General features: G+C 44.6%; 2 protein-coding genes and 2 non-coding genes across 5 annotated transcripts in view; 3 read left to right on the top strand and 1 right to left on the bottom strand.

The window, feature by feature from the left end:
* Positions 1 to 1794, bottom strand: part of SLC25A30 (solute carrier family 25 member 30) — a 75094-nt gene extending 73300 nt beyond the window's left edge. The window contains exon 1 of the mRNA XM_064586091.1: positions 1677 to 1794. The gene's annotated coding sequence lies outside the window, so the exon portion shown is untranslated. The remainder of the gene's footprint in view (positions 1 to 1676) is intronic.
* Positions 1739 to 5695, top strand: TPT1 (tumor protein, translationally-controlled 1). 2 transcript variants are annotated; one of them, XM_045869478.1, is made up of 6 exons: positions 1739 to 1963; positions 2236 to 2309; positions 2863 to 3053; positions 3471 to 3576; positions 4377 to 4493; positions 5481 to 5695. In XM_045869478.1, exons 1-6 carry the CDS (start codon positions 1936 to 1938, stop codon positions 5481 to 5483), a joined length of 519 nt encoding a protein of 172 aa, XP_045725434.1. In that variant the 5' UTR covers positions 1739 to 1935; the 3' UTR covers positions 5484 to 5695. The 2 variants fall into 2 exon arrangements, with proteins under 2 accessions (XP_045725434.1, XP_045725435.1); XM_045869479.3 differs by lacking the exon at positions 2236 to 2309 and having other exon boundaries at positions 1824 to 1963.
* Positions 5284 to 5413, top strand: LOC123840088 (small nucleolar RNA SNORA31). The gene has a single exon (XR_006789900.1). It is a non-coding gene; the product is annotated as a small nucleolar RNA SNORA31 (small nucleolar RNA).
* Positions 5696 to 6481: 786 nt separating the features above from the next.
* On the top strand, positions 6482 to 6615 carry LOC123840089 (small nucleolar RNA SNORA31). The gene has a single exon (XR_006789901.1). It is a non-coding gene; the product is annotated as a small nucleolar RNA SNORA31 (small nucleolar RNA).
* The last annotated feature ends 18165 nt before the right edge of the window (positions 6616 to 24780 follow it).

Below are 24780 nucleotides of genomic sequence, written 5' to 3'. Positions count from 1 at the left end.
TATGGCTTTTATAAAACTTGAAAAAGTTTTTAATTGAACATAAAACAAGAGAAGAGTGGAGAGAGCAGTTTAGGGATATATCAGCAAATGGAAATATTTCTAAAAAATTTGAAAATGTTGGGGCGCCTGGGTGGCTCAGTTGTTAAGCGTCTGCCTTTGGCTCAGGTCATGATCCCAGGGTCCTGGGATCGAGCCCCGCATCGGGCTCCCTGCTCAGCAGGAAGCCTGCTTCTCTCTCTCCCACTGCCCCTGCTTGTGCTCCCTCTCTCGCTGTGTCTCTCTCTGTCAAATAAATAAAATCTTAAAAAAAAAAAAAAAATTGAAAATGTTAAAGCTAAGGAAAATAATTGAAGATCTTCCTGGGATAACCTGTTCCACTCATATATCCCAGAAATAATAAAGAGGTTTGAGAGATCCTTCACAGACATTCTGTCAGAAGATGTCCATTTGTTTTGAAATTCCCTTCATGCCATTTTTTAGCTTCCTCCCAGCTACCGGGGGTCCTCTAGGGTGTCCGGTGCAGCCCGGGACGACATCTTTTTGGGAGCGTACTATTTCCTGGCTCTTTTCCATTCTGACTTCTCCATCATCTCAATTCAGTTTTGTGCTCGGCTCTTTCCCAAGTTGCTTTCTCTTACTGTGCAGAATGCTTCGTTATTAGATTTAGAAAAAAAACAAAAATGTTACATGTATTGTAATTGCCTGATTGTTAAGAACAAAAATTTATGTGAGGATAGGACTGGTTTTAACTTGTTCACGATTGGGAGATCCGTGCAAAACCCGGTGCTAGGGATCCCGCAGAGCATAAAAATATTTGTTGAATGTAACAAGCTCTCCGGTTTCACACAAAAAGGGAAACTGTTTCCTTGAGTGTTTGTTTTGGACCTAATAACTGGGTCTAAAGCCCACATAACATTTAGGCAGGTAGGAAGCTCCCGATTTTTAACTCTCTAGCACTTAGGACATAATTTCATTGTCATCTTAAAGTGACACTATATCCCTTTTTTCAAACAGAGGACATAATTGAAGACCAAGTGCAAAACAGAAGGGAAAGTTCTTCAGCTGTTTGCCTGAGGAATCCGCAAGCTTTCAAATACGGAACTCCAACTGGGAGATGGGAAAGCTGTGCGAACTCCAGAGACACCTTACGTCCTCCCCAAGACCTTGCGCCCCCCACGACTAACCCCAGAGGGCAGCGGCGACCTGTAGCCCCGTCCTCGGACTCAGCTCTGCCCCACGAAAGCGTCCGAAAGCTACAGCTGGGGTAGCGCCTGGGCCAAACGCTAAAAAGTCCTCCGACGCCTCCCGAGAACCCAGAGCGAGGCCAAAAGCCCAGTACCCTACCCTCATCCTTTGTGGACAGCCTCGCGGTCCCCCCAGGCCCCGACCCTCCGTAAACGCGAAGTTGACATTTTTGTTCCCAGAAATGGGTGGTAGCTGCGCGGCGCGAGGCGTACGGCGGAAGCTTGAAGAGATTTCATCTAAGCCCCAGCCAGGCCCAGCACCTCCCGGGGCAGCCCGGCAGGGTAGGGAGGGGGCAGGAAGCCTGCCCCGCTTCCCCCACTCTCCGCACTAGAGGCCCGGGAACCCCTTCCTCCCCCTCTCCACCTACCACCCCGTCGCGAGCACCGCGCAACGCGGCATCGTGTCCCCGAGCCAAGTCCCCGGATGCTCACCTCCCCTCACCGGCCCGCGCCGTGGCTCCACCCCTCGCGCGGCTTTGCGTGCCACGTCACCGCTTTCGGCGCTTCCGGAGGCGCAGCGGGCGATGACGTAGGGGGACGTGCCCTCTATATGAGGTTGGGGAGCGGCTGAGTCGGCCTTTTCCGCCCGCTCCCCCCTCCCCCCGAGTGCCGCTCCGGCTGCACCGCGCTCGCTCAGAGCTCCCGGCTTCTGCCAAGGTAGTGCCGCCGTCGTCTCTCTCCAGCCGTCGTCATGATCATCTACCGGGACCTCATCAGCCGTGAGTCGTGACTGCACTACCACTACTGCCGCGCGCAGGGGACAGGGGTGCGGGTGGGGGCGGGGAGGAAGGACGCCGCCGCTGTCGTGGGCCTAGGGGACGCTGGCGGCCTTTCCGGGAGCGAGGAAGGGTCGGTGCCTGGGGCACGCCTCGGGGTCTCGAGCGCCCGGGGAGGAGCGGGGGCCGCGTGCGCCTGGCCCGCGCGGGAAATGGCGGCGCCGGTTCCAGACCTTCGGGCGCGCCGTGACGGGCGGGTCTGTGTCCCCGGGCAGATGATGAGATGTTCTCCGACATCTACAAGATCCGGGAGATCGCGGACGGGCTGTGCCTGGAGGTGGAGGGGAAGGTGAGTCGGTCGGGCCGCGCGGCGCGGGGGAGGCAAGGCCGGGCAGGCTCGGGTTTCCGCCGCTCCCCCGCCCAAAGTTGTGCAATCCTCTCCGCTGCCTCCTGGCGGAGGAGACGCTCTTTCCGGGCTCGGGTTTTTCTAGAAAAGTGGAGGCGGAGCTGAGCCTGGAAATAGGTCCGCCGCCTTGGCGCCCATCCTCCTCCCGGGCCATCCGGGACAGGTAGGCTCCGGTTAGGGAGCCCCAAGCCCTTCAACGTTTGCTCTACATGTACTTGCTTATCATCCCAAAAGCCCACATAGAACCTTTACTTGGATGTAAATGACCCCGTTTTCTTCCGGTCAACAAAGAATTCTTAACTGAGTTAACGATGTTTCAGGAATTGCAGGCGGCTTGAGTTTTTTCTCCATAACAATGTTTTAGTGGTTTTGGCAAGAGTCAAAAGTGTTTGGTGGGAGGATGATGGCTATGTGAACTGCTGACACAAGATTTGGGGGATTCCTTTAGCTAAGGTCAAAAACGTCTGAAACCGAACTATTTTCTTTCTTAATGCAGATGGTCAGTAGGACAGAGGGTAACATTGATGACTCGCTCATTGGTGGAAATGCCTCCGCTGAAGGCCCAGAGGGCGAAGGTACCGAAAGCACAGTAATCACTGGTGTTGATATTGTCATGAACCATCACTTGCAGGAAACCAGCTTCACAAAAGAAGCCTACAAGAAGTACATCAAAGATTACATGAAATCGTAAGTGTTGCTGGCGCCGCCCACCTACTGCCCCCAATCCTGTGGGATTCGGGGATAAGCTGCCTTGGAGGGTCTTTAGCAGCAGGCTTACTTGTGAAAGGCCTTAACCTTTTCTGTTGTGAGCTCACAAGGACAGGTGCTTTTCCATAAATTAACGTGAACATACTGGAGCATGCAGTGTGGTTTTAGCTTTTTAGAAGTGTACTTCGGGAATAACATGAAATCCAAAATTTGAACAGTCTTGAAACTTTGATCCTGTGAGCTAGTAGTTTCTTGATTGTGCCATGTTAATCTGGCCCAGTGACAGCTAGTTGCCCTTTTCAGTGCTTGCTTGTTTTCCTTTGGATTTTTTTTACTGAAAAAATTCGTTTTGCTGAGAACTGAGTACTTTAACCTATTAATAAAATACTGTTTTAGAATCAAAGGGAAACTTGAAGAACAGAGGCCAGAAAGAGTAAAGCCTTTTATGACAGGGGCTGCAGAACAAATCAAGCACATCCTTGCTAATTTCAAAAACTACCAGGTAAATACTGTAAATGTTTGTGTCAAAGATGTGTGCAATTTAGCTGCCAGAGCAACAAATTACTTGATGAATCATTGGTGTAACCTGGCTGTCTCCTGGGTCTTTTGAGCAGTTTAAATACTTCATAGATTCAATTCCAGTAGCCTAGGCTGTGGAAAGTAGCCTTCCCTGCTCCTAAGTTTGTTTCTAGATCTTGTCTGCTTGATTCCAGAATCTCATCCCTACTCACTTCCCAGAGGACATTTTTCATTTCTCCCTGTCTAGAATTGCTTGTTAATATCCTAAGTGGTCTTCCAATCTTCTTTTTATTTCCAACTCCAGTGTCTCATTGCCACTGGAGTTCTTTCTACACTTGTTCTGTTGGGGAAACTCAGTGACTTTCCCTTACCTCTACAGGAATAAAGAAAAAACTCATTACAGCCTGGCTCTTTGATTTTCCAACTTTCACATGTCCTCTGGCCATAAAGATAACTTTATCCATATGATGTTCTGTCTTCGTTGTATGTTCCCTATGCTTGATGATGTAAATAGGCTTTTACAGAGTTTGGAATTGTATATGTGGGGTTGAGAGAGTGTGTTTCCAGAAAGTCTAAAGTGTTCTGGATTGCTCTGTACTTACTTTGGTCAATTGTTAGTGTTCTCATTCGGTGAACAGAAGTTTGGTTAGAATTTTTTTTTCTCCTGGTGAAAATCTCTTAAATTGTGGTGTTTTGAATCCTCCTTTGATTGTTTTATTGTAGTTTGTTTTGATACGATCTGTATATAACAGTCTAATTCTGGGTATTTGTTTGCTTCCTAAGTTCTTTATTGGTGAAAACATGAATCCAGATGGCATGGTTGCTCTGCTGGACTACCGTGAGGATGGTGTGACCCCATATATGATTTTCTTTAAGGATGGTTTAGAAATGGAGAAATGTGTAAGTATAAGGAAGTGGGTTGAAATCCGTAATGTAAAAATGGAGACCTCTTTGGTGTGATTCCTTGTTTCCTGCCCCTGGGATAGTTAGAATGGGTTTTACAGCAGTCTTTGTAAAATGTAGGTCTAGTTCTTGTTTCTTTTTGGGAGTCTAATAGAGTTGTGTTTCACATGTAAAAGATTTTTATGGGACAGAAAGGGACTTAGAATTTTTATATACAGAAAGTTTTTCTTGTAGGTGGCTTAAATCACTAAGCTGGAGATGAGAAACAACACCCTGTGTTGATCTTCCCCCCCCTAGAAATGGTCCTTCTCTTCATATTTTGCCAAGCATACGTGAATGGCTTGTATGGCATGTGAAACCTTTCTCACTTCGGTTTACTGATAATTGACAACTGGTCATTGAAAGCCTTGATGTTACTAGCTTTTAGTAAATAAAGTTAGAGGTGGCTGCTTACCCAATATGCAGAATTCTTCAGTAAAATTAAATGAATGTCTACAATGCAAGGAATTTCTGGAGGCAGTACAGGAATGAAAGCATTCATTATCCCAGCTTTCAGAGGCTTCCATGTAAATTAGGAGTAAGATCAAGTTAAGGCTACACTAAATAAGATTAGAGGCAACAGTGGACAAAAATGTCTTAGGATGGTACAGATGATTTGCTAAGGGGATTATTCCAGGAATATCTGTGGTTTTTGTTAGTAGAACAAAAGTATATGTAGTATGAGTGGGGCTTGCTTCAGAATGAGATTTCTAGAAAATGTGCTACCCCCGCTTTGGTAAGGATGTTTGTGCATCCACTGATAGACCTTGAACAATTGGCTGTTGTTCTTTTGGTTTGCACTAGGATGCAAGAGAAGAAAATCCCTGCGCTTTCTGTCTGTCTTTGTGGCAGCCCAGATTGAATAGGGGAATACATCTGCAGCATAGAAATGTTAAATATTTTCATACCGGGTAAAAGTGTTAATACAGTCTCTCGTTTTTACAGTAACGAATTCGGCCATGACTTTGGTTGTGTCACCTATTGCCGTAACGGGCTGCTCCTCTTCATCCACACGACACCAGGACTTAGACAGATGGGACTGATGGCATCTTGAGCTCTTCATTTGTTTTGACCCTGATTTATTTGGAGCGGAGGCATTGTTTTTAAGAAAAAAAAACATGTCATGTAGGTTGTCTAAAAATAAAATGCATTTAAACTCATTTGAGAGAATGCCTCTTAGTTTAACACATATTTAAATCCATCTGGTGTAGTGTCCTGGAGAAGCTAGAGCCTGGTCATAGACAACTGCTAGAAAGCATAAGACTGCCTGCAGATAACTTCTACCGTGAAAAACTACTTCTGGGACTGGAATATAAAAAACAAGAATCCAAAAGTCGTAATTCTGAGTTCAAGTAAAGGGAAAGACCATGCTCATAGCTGGGCCAACATTTGAAGTGGATTCCTTACACATTTCATCACCTACCAACGGAAGTAGTTAACTCTGGAGGAGATTACCAAAAGAATGAAAAGAGACTAATGACAGTTGGAAGCAAAGTATCGTGTGATCTTATTTGTCATAAGTCAAGTAGAGCCAAGTTCTAGAGAAACCTAGATGTCTCCTGGAATGCTTGTGTCAAACACCCTGGAATGGCTTGTCCTGCCACCTATTTTTGTGACTTCAAGGTGGTGGTTACATTTTTGAATGGTTGGGAGAAAATAGGTTGTGGGATGTGAAAAATATGAAATCTAAATTCGTGTCCAGTTTTATTGAGCCCTGCCATGCTCATGTTTTTATGTATTGACTGGCTCTTCACTGTTAAGAGCAGAGTGTGACAGAGACCTTAAGGCCTACAAATCCTAGAACAGCTATGTGGCCCCTCACAAGACAGGTTTGCCTGCCTCTGCTTCCAAAGATGAAGTTCTAGATGGAGTGTGGGCCGAGGAAAATGCTGCTGTTGTGTCCTGTCGTGTCTGAAAGGGCTGTGGGTGTCAGGAGAATAAGAAAAATGCATCCGTTTGACAGACCTGGAGCAGTTCCTGTCTGCTGCTAAGGTTTCCACTAGAGATGCAAGAAAAAAGTGTCCTCGCGCTTTCTGTCTGTCTCATTATGGCAGTCAAGATTGAATGGGGGAGTACACGGAAAAACCAGAAGAATTTCTGCAACTCAGAAGTAACCTTGTCAACAATGAAATCTTGTTTTACTCCAAAGTATCTGAAATTTGAGTTAATGAGAAGTGTTGCAAAAGGATTTCCCAGACCCTTGCCTTCTGATTAATTCCACTTTTAAAAGCTTAAGGGTTAAAACTAAATAGAAGACAAGCCAGTGAGTCATCTGGTCCTATGACAAGTGAACCCAGGGCGAATCCAGTGATTTGGGAATTTGCCCTAGAGATTTCAGAGTTAATGCTGTGATTCAGAACCTGAGACACTCAAGGTTGATAGTGCCCCCTGGTGATGAGTGGAAGTAAATCCAAATACTGGAAACTAGTCAAGCTGGTGGCAATTTTAAGCATTCTGATCTGACGTTAAAATCGAAAAAGTGCCAGTTGCTGGTCTGGGAGGCCACTTGGCCCTCTGAAACATTAGTGGGGAAAGAATTTTGGGGCAGCGGTCAGTACTATGAACGTGACCACCTGATTGTGTGTAAAGTCTTGTACCATCTAACCTGAAACCTGATTGAGCAAGCCGTGGAAAAGACTAGAAGAATAGGAGGTGCAGAGGCTTTGTAGGAAGTGAGTCCAGATCAGTCCAGCCTAGGAATGCTTATTTTCAGTCTTTCTGGTTACTCCCAGTTAAGAGTCTAGTTAAGATATTCTGTGCAAGAGTAACCGGTGATTTGTACTTTGTGGGCATGTCATTTTATGTACTTAATTGGTGTTAAACTTGATAAAGTCTTGTTCCTAGTGCCCTTTAAGCCCTAGGCTTTGTTACACGTTTGGACAAAAATTGTAAAAGGACTCTGATGGTGTCTGGGAAGGCCTTTGTAATGTGATTTGAATAGGAAAGCAAATAGGCTATGTGATATCTGGGGGCAGAACAGTCCAGGCAAAGAATAGCAAATACAGAGTCTGAAGTGGAGTGTGTTGACATGTTCTAGAGACAAGGTGGCCGGTTTGCTGGACCCACGATGACAAGAGAAAGGGTTAAGGCATAGAAGAGTATCCAGGAAAAGAGAAAACCAAGTCACTCAGGAAGTCCATAGGGTTTTGAGCAGAAGGGTGACATGATCTGACCTAATGAACTGTACCCACTTGAGTATTTTACTTGGAAGGAGAGGTCTAAAGATTTAAAGAACTACTGGGAAAATCTCAGTGCATGACATTTGAAGCCAAAACAGTGGGTGAAATCACCTAGAAAGGATAGACTCAGCCCTCTGACTTGGAGCTTGAGATGGTCAGCATGATGACCTGGCAAAGTGATTCAGAGGAACTGTCCCTGAGATAGGAAAATCCTAGGAGTGGTCTGGAAGTCAAATGGACAGTGTTTCAGGATTAGTCTAGATGAGGACCAAGTAGGCGAACTTGACAAGTGTGTGAATAGTAGGGGAAGAAAGCAAGACTATAGTATATAACGTGTGTTAATATGCTGTCTGTAAGGCTTCTGGTCAACAGTAGGCTATTAAAGTGGGGAGTGGAAAGTTATGTGCAGAGTTCTTACTGTGGGGAGTTTGCAGATAAAGTTAAGAATCATAATGATGGTAGTTTATATTTATCCCACTGAAGTCCTCCAAATCCATCCCTTAGTGCAGCAATGGTATGTCTGATTATAATGCTTGGCAGTCCAAAGCAGGTTTTTTTACTATTGGGGCATGTTTTTAACTACTGGAACATTCTAACATACTTTCTGAGAGCTTGTAGATTATGGATTTGTACTATTACACATGGTTTCCTATTACAGCCTGGAAATGGGCATACAGGATTTCTCCGTACACTGGGCTATGCGAACCTCAAGTGGATGTTTTAACAGGAGTCATACAATTCAGTAGAAAAATGTCAACCATGAGCCTAAGGGAAAATTCTTTCCAAAGTAATTACTTGTTCAATGAGGTTCCCTTCAATTACGCCTCCTCCACCCCCTCCAGGATATACTTGACATCTCCCTTTGTTCATATATACATAGTACTGAGCTAGTGGTAAAGCACAAAGCATGGAGATGGGGCAATACCTTACGGAGTGCTTTTGCATGAATGCATCACAGTTTGAGGTGAAAAATGAGAATTCAGACATCAGGTGACTGACTAGAGGGGTCCTCTGGGGGGAGGACACAGACCACAAGTATTGTAGAACTACTAGACATTCGGTCCTGAGTTTCTAACAGTTTGATGCTGGAAATCTAGTCTTGTACTTGGTGATTTTCTTCGTATGTAAAGACAGCAGATAAGTTCTAGTTTATTCTCAAACGCTACTTGCACATGACCTCACCTAGAGCATAGGAAAATAAAATCACTCTACCCAGAGTGGTGGAGAGCTGGTAAATCACAGAGAACGTTAGTACTTTAAGGACAAGTATTCAAAACAGCTATACATGTAATTTCCATTTTCTTAGGTACATTAACTTAGAAGTCTCCCTCAAGAACTGCCAATTTGTCCTGTAAATCAAATAGCCAAACTAATAGTCAACCTTGGGGGTGGGGGATTGGCAAGTGAAACGAGGAAGATTACTACACAAGAAATTTAAAACGTGAACACCTCTTTTGACTACCTTGAGGTGGAATAATGCGTATCAACAAATGGCAAGTATAAAATCAGAAGCTAAGGATACTCCCCTTGGTGGTCTGCAGTCAGTGTTTCTCCCCATCACTTTCCTAGCATTCCACTCTTCCGAAGTGTACTCTGACAAATCAACGTGATGGCAATCCACATTGATGGATTTTGTCAAGTGGAGTATGGGCAGGGTGTCCCTACCCTTGGTGACTGCCATCAACCGGCAGGATGGTAAATGCCACCTGCTGGCATCTATTAAAATCAAAAGTGACTAAGCTTTTGAAAACTGGTTAAGTAATGTGTAAACTGTTCCACTCTGTTCTACAGACAAAGGAGGAGGGCTGGGTGTGAATGTGAGAGCAGCTGATTTTAGCATCCCAAGAGCAACGTGAAGGCTTCCTTTTCTAAGGCATTTGCTAAACCCTCTAGTTTATGGGGTTGTGAGAGTTGTGCAAAACTCCCAACTACCATTTAGCTTCCCCTATCACTAGCCTGTGGTCATTTTGCGGACTATTTTCTAACCCCTGGGGTTGCCTGCATCTGAAGCCCCTTCCTACACCTGCATTTAACCTGGCAACCCTAACCATGCATGCTTCTGCTCCACAGCCTTTGCCCTGGCTGTTTTCTCAGCCCAGATGCTTTTCCCATGTAGCCACGTGGCTCGCTCTGACAACCAAGTCTGCTCAAAGGCCATCTGGTCAAAATCAGAGCGGCCTTTTCTGACCATGCCATTGAAACCTACACATCCCCCCACCCTCTTATTTGATTTTTTCCTCCATGGCACTTCTCACCATCTAACATACTATGATTTTACTTGCTTACTGTCTTATCATCTGTCTCCACGCAAGCTCCAAGAGGGCTCAGCTTTGAGGCTCAGTGCTGTATCCTGAATGTTCAGAATGGTGCCTGGCGCTCAGCACCGAGGTGTGTTGGTCACAGGATTAAAGGAATCGTGGGAGATCCTACACATGCTGCTGAGCTTGACCTGGATATGCTTCTTTTTAAAAAATATTTCATATCCTAGTCTAAACTGATACATTTAGTGATCACAGCGAGAATATCAGTCCCTTGCCCCACCTCATTCCTGCCAGGCTATTTTTACTCTCCCAAGACACATTCTGCATATTTGCTGTTTCTTTTTCTTTTTTAATCCTTATTTCTAAGTAACTTTCTTCAACTATTATTTCTTGTTTTTTTCAGTTTCAGAGTTTAAAAATTACCTTCTGACTTTCTCTATGGAAGATGAAGATTACACTTTCTTGGCGCTGGTAACTCCCATCTCTTCTCTCCCTTGAGCCCTGTCACTTCTCTTTCCGCATCCTCCCATACAGTTATTTCCCAATTTAAGTTAATTATGGTATGTCTGTGTATTTTTTCCAAATTGAGCCATATAGTACAATTTCTAATTTTTGTTTTATATTTTGCTGGAGTTAATTCATTCCCTACTGCTTAGTTTCCTAGGTACTCATCATTAATTCATCCCTTAAAATCTAGAAAATATAACAATTCTCCTAATTCCAATGTGGAAGTTTCCCCCACACCAAGCAGCTGGTTGTTGTACAATTTAACTCAATTCTGACACTATCTAGAGACAGCATCAGATTTCACAGGTGAAGGAATCAGTCCTACTGTACTGCGCGCGCCCACCTCCCCACTTCAGATGCCAGTCACAAGTCCAGGTTACCTGTGCTTCTAGAAATTGGAGATTCCCACACCCCCTCTTCAAGTTGGATTAATTTGCTAGAGCGGCTCATGGATCTCAGGAAAACATTTTACTTACTAGATGACCAGTTTGCCATGAACGGCTAGGACTCAGGAACAGCCAGATGGGAGAGATGCATAGGGCAAGGTATGGGGAGGGGGTATAGAGCTCCCATACCCTCTCCAAGCTTGTCACCCTCCCAGCATGTAGATGTGTTCCCAACCCGGAAGCTCTCTGGAACCTGGAGGCTTCATTACATAAGCCTCATTGACTAAATCATTGACCATTGGTAACTGAACTCAACCTCCAATGCTTTGCCCCTTCCATGGGGTATGGAACTGAAAGTTCCAACCCTTTAATCACGTGATTGGTTCCCTTGGCAACCAGCCCCTATATGGTGGGACTTTCCAAAAGTCACTCCATTAACATAAATCAGATGTGGTCGAAAGGAACTTGTTAGGAATACAAAAAACACATTTCATTTTATCTTCAGGAACTATTTCAGGAGCTGGGAACAAAAGAAGCCCTTATAACTCTTATTGCTTAGGAAATTATAAAGGTTTGAAGTGCTAAGTGCTGGGAACCCAGGATAAAGACAAAAATATCTATTTTTTTTTAAAGTTTTATTTATTTAACTAATCTCTACACCCAACATGGGGCTTGAACAAGAGTCAAGAGATCAAGAGTCACATGCTCTTCCAACCAAGCCAGCCAGGTGCACCCCCCCACTTTTTAAAAACACCTATTTCTTTTTTTTTTTTTAAAGATTTTATTTATTTATTTGAGAGAGCGAGAATGAGAGAGAGTACATGAGAGGGGGGAGGGTCAGAGGGAGAAGCAGGCTCCTCGCTGAGCAGGGAGCCCGATGCGGGACTCGATCCTGGGACTCCAGGATCATGACCTGAGCCGAAGGCAGTCGCCCAACCAACTGAGCCACCCAGGCGCCCCAAAACACCTATTTCTTATTATGAACCACACATCACAGAAAAAAACCCCAAAAACACATACTACAGTTCTAAACTCTTGTTTATTAGATTTTCAGATTATACTTTATACACAACAAACAAAATTATTCTGTTAAATTGCCTTTCAAAGTTTCTAAATCCTTTCAAATTGACTAAGCAACGAGGCCGGTAGACCGAAGTGGCTCTAGCACCTTAGCAGCCGCAGAAGCGAAGCGAAACCTACCACCTGTCAATGCCTCAAGGCGAGGAAATCAAACCGGAAGGCCAACCAATCACAAACAAGCACCTAGGCTTTCCCAGAGCGCAACCACCCAAGCTACAGCTGATCAAATAATTTCCTTGCTTCGTTTCCCCCTTCCCATAGAAAGGTCTTGCCCTGAGCTCCTGTTGGTGGAATGCTCCCACCCACTTCCGGTTTGGCAGTGCCCAAGTCAAGTCATTCCTTCACAGATAGGCTCCAAAATTTGTTTAATATGCCTCGGTGTATCTTTTATCAACTCTCAGTTTCTGCCCCAGGCTGTGGACCACAGGTTGAGTGACTGTGCTCCAGGCAACGCTGGACTGAATGTGACCTGGTTTTGAATCTGAACATTGCGATCCAAGCGTTTCACCCTTTCTTTGCAAAATCTTACAACACTCTTGAGCCTTTCAAAACCCTCCACGGTGTGTCCCAAGTGTACCTTCTTTAAAACACCAAATGTTATTGAGGTATGCTTTATACACAAGCAATGCTATCCTTTCCAGGTGTACAATCTGATGAATTTTGACGGACGTGTAGACCTTGAAACCACCACCACAATCATGATACGAAGCGTCTCTGTACCTCAAAGAGATCCCTTGTGACTCTGTGAACCCAGCTCTAGGGCCAAGTTCACACTGCTTCCGTCACTAGAGATTGGTTTTGCATTTTCCTTTCATTCATTGTAACGATTCTGAGATTCATCCACGCTGTGGAGATAATCAGCAATTTTTTCCTTTATATCGCAGTGTCATGCTCCATTTGGATCCTACCGGTGTTTCTAGCTTGGGGTTACTGTGAATAAGGCTACTGTGAACATTTGTGTATTAGCCTGTAAGTGGATACATGTTTCATTTCTCTTGGATAAATACCTAGGCGTGGAATGGCTGGGATGTACCACAGGTCAATGTTGAACTCCACACCCACTTTTCTCACTATTTCAATTTCCTACCATTCCTCCTACCCACCTTGGAGCCAAACTGAACCACTTTCTTTTTCTCAGACGTGTTCTAAGATCTGCCTCCGAACCTTTCTTCAGGTTAATCCTATGGCCTGCAACAGCGCTTTCCAGATCATTCCATCTACCTTAGCTGGGTTCAAGCACCAACTCCACAAAGGCCTTTTTATTCTTCTTGATTAGAGGTGACTGCTCCCCCTTGGAAAGCCCACAGAGCTACACCATTCTTTTCATCTTAGAGCTTGTCTCCTCTACTAGATTCTAAGTGTCCTTGATGGCAGGGTCCAGTTTGGAGGCTCCCCACCCCCACAGGGCCTATTCAGTTCTTTGCATAGGGTAGGCACTCAGTAAATATCTGCTGAATTAAGGAACATAATTTGTAAAGCAGGGAAAGGCCAGCGTATGTGGTGTTTGAGAAAAGGGAATAGATAATTACTTGGGGAGAAGAAAGCTAATGGTGGTACAGTAGCTCCTTTGCAACAACCTTATTTGAAAACAGACTCAGAACTTGTCTACCTTATGTGATGTGAGGGTGTTATTCCGAGGGTGGCAAGATATCCTGGTTCTCTGTACCCCAAAACAGCCCTCCTCCAACTGACCTGCTTGCAGATCTGAAATTCCATCATTAAATATCCACTCCTATCTAGGAATTGAGTATCAACAATTGGTAAGATCACAAAAAAAGAGACAACCGGACATTAAGTGCCTCCTGATGGAAAGACACAATACCAGCTATGAAATGGTCTTGTGAAAAAGATCAAACCTGAATCTAGTTGTCAAGCAACTACCAAGTACCACCACTCCAGGGACAGAGGTGGTATTAAACTCCATTACAGTGATGCCATCCCCCAAATCCTGACTGGTGGTGGTGGTGGTGGTGGAGAGGGGGGACTCTAAAGAACACATAACTGGGTTTCCTTTTAAACAAATAAATTGAAAGAAAAAACAAAGAGGCAAACTATAGATTAAGAGACTGAAAAAACAGATCAGCTCACTGCATGTTATGGACCTTATTTGGGTCCTGATTGAAATAAATTATAAAAGAAAAATTATGACATTGATGATATTATGGGATTTTTTTTTTTTTTTTTTTTTTTTAGTCTTACTCTTTTAGAGAACATTACAGAGCAAGGGAGAAGTGGATGGTGATAATGATGAAACCAGATTGGCAATGAGTTGATAATTCCTGAGGCTGGATAATGGGTACAGGAAGGTTCGTTATATTACTGAAATTTCCATAATCAAAAATTTTTAAAAAGACTGCCTTTGGGTCTAATTTTGGGGGCTCCAAAAGGTCTTTTTAAAAATGTAAGTCTTGGGACGCCTGGGTGGCTTAGTTGGTTGAGTGTCTGCCTTTGGCTCAGGTCATGGTCTCAGGGTCCTGGGATCAAGCCCCGCATCCGGCTCCCTGCTCAGCAGGGAGTCTGCTTTTCCCTCTCCCTCTCCCCCTCTCCCTGCTTGTGCTCTCTCTCTCTCTGACAAATAAATGAATAAAATCTCAAGAAAAAAAAAAGAATATGGATTTTAAAAAAATTGTAAGCCTTCCCAGTAGGTTACCACATTAACAAATGATACATCATTAACATTTTAGCCCTTGATGGTTTCCTGTAGCTGAAATGAAATGTTCACCTTCCTCAACCCAGCTTTTTACCACCTCGGCCCCTACCTTCTCTAGCTTCTCCTTCACTGAACCCCAGCCAGCCCCCCACATACCCTCCACCTTCCTGCATCCATCCCCTTCTGTTTGTCTCCAGGAATGCTTCCTTCTCCATCCTCTACTTGGTCAAACCCCCCCATCTTGAAAGATCCAGATCAATGTCAGTTTCCCTGAGTGCCCCCTCATCCTCCTCAGTCAGAACTTATCACTGCACCCCCTGTGCACCCCGAAGAGCATTGATGAAACTGCTGTTTCCAAACACTCAGCATATTGTGTTCAATTGTAATGGAGAATTCTGGGTTCTCCAACTCGAATCAAGATAGATGTTTTTGGTGGATTAATTATTTTGGTTCATCTCTTCTACCAATTCTAATCCCAGTCAGGGCTGGACAACCTTCCTTGAGAGGCCCCATTAAGGCCTGTCCTCTAGCCAGAGGTAAGCAGGCCATACTCAGGTGTGACGCTGGGCACGGCTGCCAATTCAGATAGCTACAGGTACTGGACGGGTCATAGGTCTGAGGAGAGCAGGCTGCAGAGAGACTCTGGCAAAATGGAGAGCATGTGCCTGGTTGAAAAGCGTTTTTATCACCTAGCTCCAGTGGACTGTGGTCCCCAGGGCACAAGGGCCCAATATTATCAGGTCATCTGATTTGTCAAGAAAATCTAGTAGTCTTCTCTTGCATAGGCTCCTTCCAAGGCCCACATGTTTTTGTCTGTTGGGTTTTTTTTTTTTAAAGATTTTATTTTTAAGTAATCTCTGTACCCAACATGGGGCTCAAACTTACAATCCTGAGACCAAGAGTCACATGCTCTACCGACTGAGCCAGCCAGGCGCCCCCCAAGGTCCAACTGTTTTTATAAAATTTGCAAAAATAAGATATTGTATCTGTAATCAGTTAAGACTGCTGTCTCTTTCCACTTTGATTTCCTTTCTGTCTCCTTCTATAATTGGGTGGCACTGGAGTGACTATAGACATTTTTAGAATCCAAGTACAATAGAGGGAAGCTGACTTGGGGGTACATACAGGATGCTGGCATAGGAATAACTTGCAGAAATTCTTCTACCGTCCACTGCACAATTCACCTGGAATTGTGATGTGTGACTTAGAGATGAAAAGTCAGAGGTGATACGCTATAACCTTTGAGTGACCAACATTAGAATATGTAGGTGGTGGAAAAGAAACAAGGTATAAAATGAATGGAGCCAGAAGCTAGTCTATGGAAAAGTCATCTACTCCTTAGATGAATAAAACTCTATGAAATTATGTTATAAAGCCATTTTGTATCAGTAGTGGGATGAGAGTCCAGCACTGACAGATCTTTTGCTTTTTTTTCAAGAGTAATCAAATGGCCCATATATTTTGGTAAATATCTGAAGAATGAAGAGGTAGCCAATAAAAAATATATATTTTTGCAATATATGTATATATTGCAAAATATATACTGGGATTAGATATATATATTAGATTTGCAATATATGTATATACTGCAAAATATATACTGGGAAAATACTGAAATTGACGGGCAATTAATAAAAGTATATTATTTTTCTGAATATCTGTCAGCTTTTTAATTTTTAATTTTTAAAAATATGTTATTTATTTATTTATTTATTTATACAGCATGCACGAGAGTGGGGGGAAGACAGAGGGAGAGAAAGAATCTCAAGAAGACTCTACTGTGACTGGAGCCCACAAGGAGCCTGAGGTGGGGCTCAATCCTACAACGCTGAGATCATGACCTCAGCCAAAATCAAGTCAGATGCTTAACCAACTGAGCCACCCAGGCACCCCTGTCAGCTTTTAAAAATTAGAATATTTTAAATTTATTTTTTTATTCTAAATCATGGGTTTTTAGCCTTTTTTTTTTCCTATGGCCCTCTGTGGCAGTCTGGTGAAGCCTATGAACCTCTTCCCAAAATAATATTTTTAACACCCAAAGAACAAATAATCCAATCAAGAAATGGGCAGAAGACATGAACAGACATTTCTCCAAAGAAGACATCCAAATGGTCAACAGACACATGATAAAATGCTCAACATCACTCGCCATCAGGGAAATCCAAATCAAAACTTCAATGAGATACCACCTCACACCAGTCAGAGTGGCTAAAATTAACAAGTCAGGAAACGACAGATGTTGACGGGGATGCGGAGAAAGGGGAACCCTCCTACACTGTTGGTGGGAATGCAAGCTGGTGCAGCCACTCTGGAAAACAGTATGGAGGTTCCCCCAAAAGTTGAAAATAGAGCTATCCTACGACCCAGCAATTGCACTACTGGGTATTTACCCCAAAGATACAGATGCAGTGATCCGAAGGCATACGTGCACCCCGATGTTCATAGCAGCAATGTCCACAATAGCCAAACTATGGAAAGAGCCCAGATGTCCATCGACAGATCAATGGATAAAGAAGATGTGGTGTATATATGCAATGGAATATTACACAGCTATCAAAAAAGAAATCTTGTCATTTGCAATGACATGGATGGAACCAGAGAGTATTACGCTAAGTGAAACAAGTCAATCAGAGAAAGTATCATATGATCTCACTGATATGTGGAATTTAAGAAACAAGGCAGAAGATCATAGGGGAAGAGAGGAAAAAATGAAACAAGATGAAACCAGAGAGGGAGACATAAGAGACTCTAAATCTCAGGAAACAAACTGAGGGTTGCTGGAGTGGAGGGGCGTGGGGCGATGGGGCGGCTGGGTGATGGACATTGGGGAGGGTATGTGCTATGGTGAGCGCTGTGAATTGTGTAAGACTGATGAACTACAGACCTGTACCCCTGAAACAAATAATACATTATGTTTGCTTGCTCTCAGGTGCTTGCCCCTAGGACATATTTCAAGACCTTTGTGGGGAAAATAACCATTATTATAGTGATATGTAAAGGTGTTTACCTGTCTGCTTTTGGTGCAGTGCCACATCTTCTGGAAACACTCAGAGGACACACAGACTTTTTGGAGTGACTTGTGGTCTGGGCCCCCCTGCAGATCATCCTAGGGAAAAATCAAAGACCACTGTTCAGAAGCACACCCGCGGCCCTAGAGAGGACTTGTGTGTGCCGGGGATGGCTGGGCGCCCCTCGGAGACGGCCAGACACCCACGACCCGCGGCCCCCCGCCTCCCCCCCGGCCTCTGTTAAGGCCCGGGGCGTCCAGGAGTCCCCGGCGCGCGGCCGCCCTCTCCGCCCCGGGACCCCCGGCCGTGCCACCTGTGCCCGCCGCGGAGAGCACAGGGACCGGCTCTGGGAGCAGGGGCCCGGAGGGATCGGGCTTTCCCCGGGAGATGAGACGGCTCGGCGCCGGGCTCGCCTCGCCCTGGAAGGCCGGGAGCGCGAGGCCGCCGGGGACAGGGACGCGACAGGAGTCCCCGGGGACAGCAGCTCGCTCCGCGCGGTGGCTTTTAACCGGAAGGCGACTGCCGCTCTGGAGGCGCCTCATCTTTCCAGCCTCTCCCGATCTGCCTTTTCCTAGCAGAATGCACTTGAACTTGCCCAAATTAAACAACAAACCCCAGCAACTCATCCGCATGACCCATCTCCTCCCCCGCCCCCCCGCCCCCCAGCCCCGTTTTCCAGGGACTGTGACGAGAAGCGGCATTTCCTGATGACACAGCGCGGGGCATCGCGGTTGCAGCGATCGGGTGAGCCGAGCGGCTGCTCGCCTTAGCTTGGGAGAGTGAAACCGAAGGGCCTTGCGTCTGGCCTCTCGGTGCGAGCACGGGTGGGAGATGTCGCCTGGAGGGGGCGCCTGCTGCGCGGCTGGGACTCCGCGGGGTGAAGGGTCAGCGTGCCCGCACCGGGAGCGGTCCAAGGAAAGAAAGGGCGGGTCAGAACCCATGAAGAGTATCTTTCTGCTCTGGTGAACTTTCCTTCGGAACCAGGACTAAGCAGACATTTGTCTAGCCTCATGGAGAAGAGCCCAGACTCGGCTCATTGCTTAGCAACATAAAGTGTTAATAAAAATGCAGAATAAAAGGCAGGTGGTACAGAAGTACATGCATACTGCTGCATCTCATTTTTGAAATGCTTAACGGCTAAGGGTAGGGGGGAGAAGTAGTTTTGCTTCTAGATACGTCTTTGCAGAAAGATACAAAACATTCCCTTGGGAATGAGTGGAAATGACAGTTGGTACATTAAGTTCAGTCTAATTCCGTAATTAATTTATGCTGTGGGCATTCTAAGGTGGCCAAAGTGGTTAGCCTGAGTTTTTATGAATTTATTCTTTCCGAAGATAGTAAGTACTAACGTGCAAAGTTCATGTGCATCACCATGGAATTTGATTTATAGAAAGCTCTTCATATACACATCTACTATCACCCTTTTGTATCTTTTTGTGACTATTTTGCCTCCTCTATTCCTGCCCTTTCCTAACCCAAAGAAAGGCAAAGGTAAAATGATGACATGGTGGGGGTGCAGAGTGGGAAGGTAAACAAACTGTTAGTTAATATCTGAATTCTTGCCCAGGGGTCTTCTGGAACCAACAAAAATTAAAATATAAGAGCAGCTGAGTCAGTCATTGTTATTCTAACTCTCAAGAAAAATTTAACCAACTCTGCAAGAACTTCTCCAAGACTTGCCAGGGGAATTAGATGGGGCAGTGAGATTGCTATGATTTTATCAAAATTTGTACAACCAATAACCATAACCCATTAGTTGCTCCACTAAGGTATGTGGGAAAGAATGAAAAATATCTGCGACAGGTTAAAAAAAGGATGTAGGTAAAGTTGTTTTTTTTTTTTTTTAAGTTTTTATTTTTGTAAATCACACTGCCCAGCTGCTGCATCCATAGCATATGTATAGAAAAGGGACTTCACTGGATTAAACCCCTATATGGCCAATGTACTTAAAGGGCCCAGTAATGTTTGGGTGGTGTAATTCCTGGTAACGCCACCAGAGGGCGGCCAAGTTTGCTTCCTTGTAACTTCAAGTTGTGGTTCAAAAGACTCGTGAGACAGCCCAAGACTATTTCAACATCGCCTTCCTGGAAAGTGGTGTGGGATGCAAGGCTGGTAACCCTAGACCCACTGGTGTGAACTGGAAGATGTCTGTGTCCTGTCTTAAATAATATATAATATATGATATCTCACAACTATAAAAACTGATGTGTTAGGGAGAAGTTGTCCACTTTCTGGTTGGGAATGTTCTCATTTTTGCTGCATTCAGACTTCCTAGCAAATGACAAGTTATACTAATAAAATTCAACTCAAGTCATTTAGGGAGTTACTGGATCACTTTGCTTCATAATTAACAATCCCACGACTTTTTTGGTTTGACCTGACATTAGCCATTCGTGAATGGTACCTGGAATGATTCTTATATTCTCTTTTCACAAATAAGGGCTCTAAGGCAGAGAGGTTTTAAGCAACCCGAGAAGTGGAGAACAGCTGAGAACTTATAGCTTCAACTCACAGTGACCCTGGATGCCATTAAAAAGTTAAGAGGAGAATGACTCTCATGCAGCAGAGAGCCTCCATTTCTGTCAACAGCAGAGGCTGTGCCCAGGCATCAAATAGCGTGTCACTGATCTTCACACAATATGGATGCTGCGACAGTTCCAACAGTGTCTCTTGGCTTCAGAAACATACCTGTGTGCAATGCCCTTTGCAATGACCTTTAGTGGGAAAGGGCCTGAAAGGGTAGTCCAAGAGTTTTATGTGTGTCAAGAAAGTCAAACTTAATATCCAGGGAATCTGGTTGTTTCTTCTGAGGATGAAGAATAGACCTAAATAAAGGCTAAAAGCAAAGCGACCTTCTCAACACTAGGTCCCTACAGTTTCTATACACGGGCTCCTGGCTGGCTCAGTCAGTAGAACACGTGACTCGTCATCTTGGGGTTGTGAGTTCAAGCCCCACGTTGGGAGTAGAGTTTACTTAAAAAAAAAAAAAAAAAGACTAGTAACAAAGATCCTTCTGTAGGGGTTAGGGGGGAAGCCTTTGTACCCATTTTACTGGATCATCCAGGACAGTTTATCATAGTGGTTAGGACCATATGGCTTTTGGAGTTAGAGAGACCTGAGTTTAAATTCTCCTGTCACTTTTCATTGGCTGTATGACCTGGGGCACTTTATTTGTCTATGGTTCAATTCAATCTGGAATACAGAGATAATTGTATGTACCTTCCTGGGTAGTTGTGAGGTGACCGATCCAACAGTCAATTGATCTATATAAAACATAACATGACATTACATAATAGCATTTTTCTCTTTAAAAAACTGAATAAACTCTGGGGAAAAATTAGGGCAGTGAGAATATGTGATGTCCCAAGTTTAGGTCCTCCACATGCTGGCATTTCAGGATCCCAGAATCATGGCCAGGTTCCCACCTGCTCACCACGAAGCAAAGTCTGTTAGTTGACAAGTCCTGCCCACGCATAGAGCTTCTAATCAAACATCCAATTCCCTCATTTAAAAAATGTGAACAAATAGGCAAGAATCATCAAGAAAGCCTTCAGCACAAAAGAGAGATAATTCACAACAAACAGAAACCATAAATAATTCAGGGAACAGAAAAGAACAACAACAAATACCCTCTAATTAGTATCCTCAGAGAAAAGAAATTCACAAAGGTAGAGCATCTAAAAAGGATGCCATGAAATAAAAAATCAAAGAACAGAGCTTTTGGAGATGGGATAATTTTAATTAAAAATCTTCTTAGGGGCGCCTGGGTGGCTCAGTCATTAAGCGTCTGCCTTCGGTTCAGGTCATGATCTCGAGTCCTGAGATGGAGCCCTGCATCGGGCTCCCTGCTCAGCGGGAAGCCTGCTTCTCCCTTTCCTGCTTCCCCTGCTTGTGTTCCCTCTCTCATTGTCTCTCTCTCTCTCTGTCAAATAAATAAATAAAATCTTAAAAAAAAATCTTCTTAATTGGGGGTGGCTGGCTGGCTCAGTTGGTAGAGCATGTGACTCTTGATCTCGGGGTCATGAATTCAAGCCCCATGTTGGGCCTAGAGCTGGCTTTAGAAAATTTTTTTTTAATTTTTTTTTTTTTAGATTTTATTTATTTATTTGAGAGAGAGAATGAGAGACAGAGAGCATGAGAGGGAGGAGGGTCAGAGGGCGAAGCAGACTCCCTGCTGAGCAGGGAGCCCGATGCGGGACTCGATGCCGGTACTCCAGGATCATGACCTGAGCCGAAGGCAGTCGCTTAACCAACTGAGCCACCCAGGCGTCCCTTTTTTTAATCTTCTTAATTGAAGGATTAGAAAATAAAAATGGGGCCATTTTTTGGAACAAATTTTATTATAAGGCAAAATGAAAAATTGAAAGAGAAGATGAGACACTTAAAGAATCAATCTAGGAACCAACCTCTGATTGATAGTAGCTCAAAAGAGAGAGAATAAATATATTTGAAAGAAATATAACAAATAATCTCCCTGAGAAGAAGGGACGTCTTCAGACTGAATGCAATATTGAGTGTTAAGTCCAGGAAACGTAAAAAGGCCCACACTAGGACACTTCAGGTATTTCACTATTACATATCAGATATGACGATGTGTCCTAGCATGGGTCACACTTAGTAATAACGTCAGAACACTGAAGAAAAATAAAAAGCTCCAATAAAGAAAAATATTAATATTAGTCCCAGGAAGTATACACTATGGACTAGGAATTCTTCGAAGCACTAGTCTATTAAATCACTGCTTCATTAACAACAGCCCTGTGAGTAGGTGTTATCATCATTCCTACTTCACAGACAAGGAAACTGAAGTCACAGAGCCAGCAAATAGCAATAGAGCCAGGTTTGGAAACTCGGGCAGTCTGTGGGTAGAGCCTGCACCCTGACCATTACACACACTGCCTCGCAACACTTCACCCACAAGGGAGGAGGTGCAGATTTCTCCAGCAATACTGGATGCTGAGACAAAATGGCTCAATGCCTCAGTATTTCTGAAGGAAATTACTTCAACCTGGAATCCTATCTCCAGCCAAATTATCAATGAAATATGAGGGAGAAAAAAGATATTTTCAGGCATTTCAGATGGGGAACACTTTCTTCCTATATATCCTTTCTTAGGAAATTATTTGAGGGCGGCTGGGTGGCTCAGTTAAGCATCTGCCTTTGGCTCAGGTCATGATGCCAGAGTCCTGGGATCCAGCCCCACACTGGATCCCTGCTCAGCGGGGAGTCGGCTTCTCCTTCTCCCTCTGCCCCTCCCCCCTGCTTGTGCGCACGCTCTCTCTCTAATAAATAAAATCTTTAAAAAAGGAAGTTATTTGAGGATGTAATCCTCAAAAATGAAGGAGAAAAAAAAAGAGTAGTAAGAAAACTCCCAGAATGACAGACATGTAATCCACTTTAAAGACTTCCCTTCATGCAAGTGGCCAAAAGCCTTAAAGGTGATGGCTAACTTCTCAGCTCAGCAAACCCCTCCCTCCCTCCTTTCCTTTCTCCTTCCCCACTCTAAGGAATGAGCTGTTTCTTCACCAATTATCAAGTCTCTGAGCAGCCAAGTGAGGGGACAGTGCCAGGAGAACCGGCTGACATTGCTGCAGGTCTGACAGAGCTTCTAAATTTCCTTTGTCGGGTCCTCGAAAAATACGCTTAAAAAGACCGCCCCCAGGCTGACCCCACTGCTTGCTTTCAACTGTATAATGCGATTTTTCACCAACCCGGGGTCCGAGGTCAGTCCCAGTGTGTTCAGCCAGCATGCTAGAATTGCTATTCAGCCCAATTTAAATTAACTTGGCAAGGGAGCCTTCATGAGCTGTGGCATCACCACCCTCTCCAAGCCCAAAAGTAGATCTTGAGTAGGTGTAGTCTCCACTTTGATAAATGACAGAGTTGTGCACTCATTTTATCTGAGGATGGAAGGCAGCGAATAGTTGTTTTCAAAATAAGGTTTATTCATCATTTAAAGAAATCTGGAACAAGTTCTCCTATCAAGCTGGCTCAAGGTCTGAGAAACCAACTGTTGCACCAAAACAAAAATGTGCCCAGACTCCTCGTTACCCAACAAGGTGAGGGTCTCACTGGTTTAGAGAGGTCTACATGTCGTGTGTCATGAAAGCTAATTAAGGCACAGCCCAGTTAGAACTCTAAGCGTCACACACCCTTCTACTTTACCCCAGACCGTGTAGGACTCAAGGGTGAGACTGGTGTGACCCTGAAGAGGCATTTTGTCCATCCATTCTTTGCGCTCTTACCTCCTCAGATGCAGGAGCCAGACCTTTCAGGGCAAGGAAATCAGGGCAGACACTGTAAGAAAAGAAACCAAGGGACCTAAAATCCCGAGTGACTGGACTGGTATTTTGAGGGTAAGTTTACGCACACTGGGGTGACAAGTGCTTGCTTCCTCCTCTCATAGTCTACACCAGGACACTCACCCCAAGGACTGGAACCTCATCGGGAAAACTGACAGGGGGTGGGGGTGGGTGGCATCTAGGGCTCGCTGGGCTGGGGGTGGGCAGCACAGCTTGCCAGCTCCAGTGACCTGGGGGTGAGAGACCTAGTGTTGGGTCTGATCCCACAGCTCTAAAACAGTTCAAGGGCTCTAGGGCCGGCCAATATTTACCTTTGTTTTTTCCCAAACTGGAGTTACTATTTGGTCTGTTTGATAAAAGCAATTTGCCATTATTCCATATTGGCTTTCCTCTGTTCTCAGCGTTTCATCCCTGTTAACAGCTTTTGGCCCTTTCCTGTGAAATGGCTAGCAATGGAAGATGAGAAATGCAGGCTCCTTTTATCAGTGACAGCCGCTCTGGAAACACGGTCAACAAGAAACTTTTATTGAACATATACTACGTGGCAGGCATGGGGCCACTTTACAAACGCTTCTCACTTAACCCTTCAGTCCCTGTTGGGAACGTGCATCTTCATCTTCGGGCTTCGGGGGACGGCAGGGAGGCCTCACAAGGTGTCTGGTCACACTGTTGGCGTGGACTCATTCTCGGGTTCTCAGAGTAGGCTGTGGGGTGCGATGCGTGATAGGTAGATACCACTGTGTATCAGGAAAAGCCTGACACCTTCCTTCACACTGTTCATGGCCAGGAAAACACCACCATCCTTCTCAGTTACTTTTGCAATTGAAAATTTTGACGAGTGCAATTGTTCCCAGAAATACCTCGGAGCTTTA

This window comes from Mirounga angustirostris, unplaced genomic scaffold, assembly GCF_029215605.1.
Source record: "Mirounga angustirostris isolate CCGP_5_RB_7025 unplaced genomic scaffold, mMirAng1.0.hap1 SCAF_3, whole genome shotgun sequence".
In the NCBI taxonomy this organism is placed as follows: Eukaryota; Metazoa; Chordata; class Mammalia; order Carnivora; family Phocidae; genus Mirounga; species Mirounga angustirostris.
Note: the sequence above shows the minus strand (reverse complement) of the source record. Positions and strands in the feature narration are given on the sequence as shown.

Bases quoted from the DNA above. Each gene is read 5' to 3' on its own strand.
- TPT1 (XM_045869478.1), top strand. From the start codon at position 1,936: ATGATCATCTACCGGGACCTCATCAGCC. The intron at 2,310-2,862 runs GTGAGTCGGTCG...TTCTTAATGCAG, and splicing joins GCCTGGAGGTGGAGGGGAAG to ATGGTCAGTAGGACAGAGGG. The intron at 3,054-3,470 runs GTAAGTGTTGCT...ATACTGTTTTAG, and splicing joins ATCAAAGATTACATGAAATC to AATCAAAGGGAAACTTGAAG.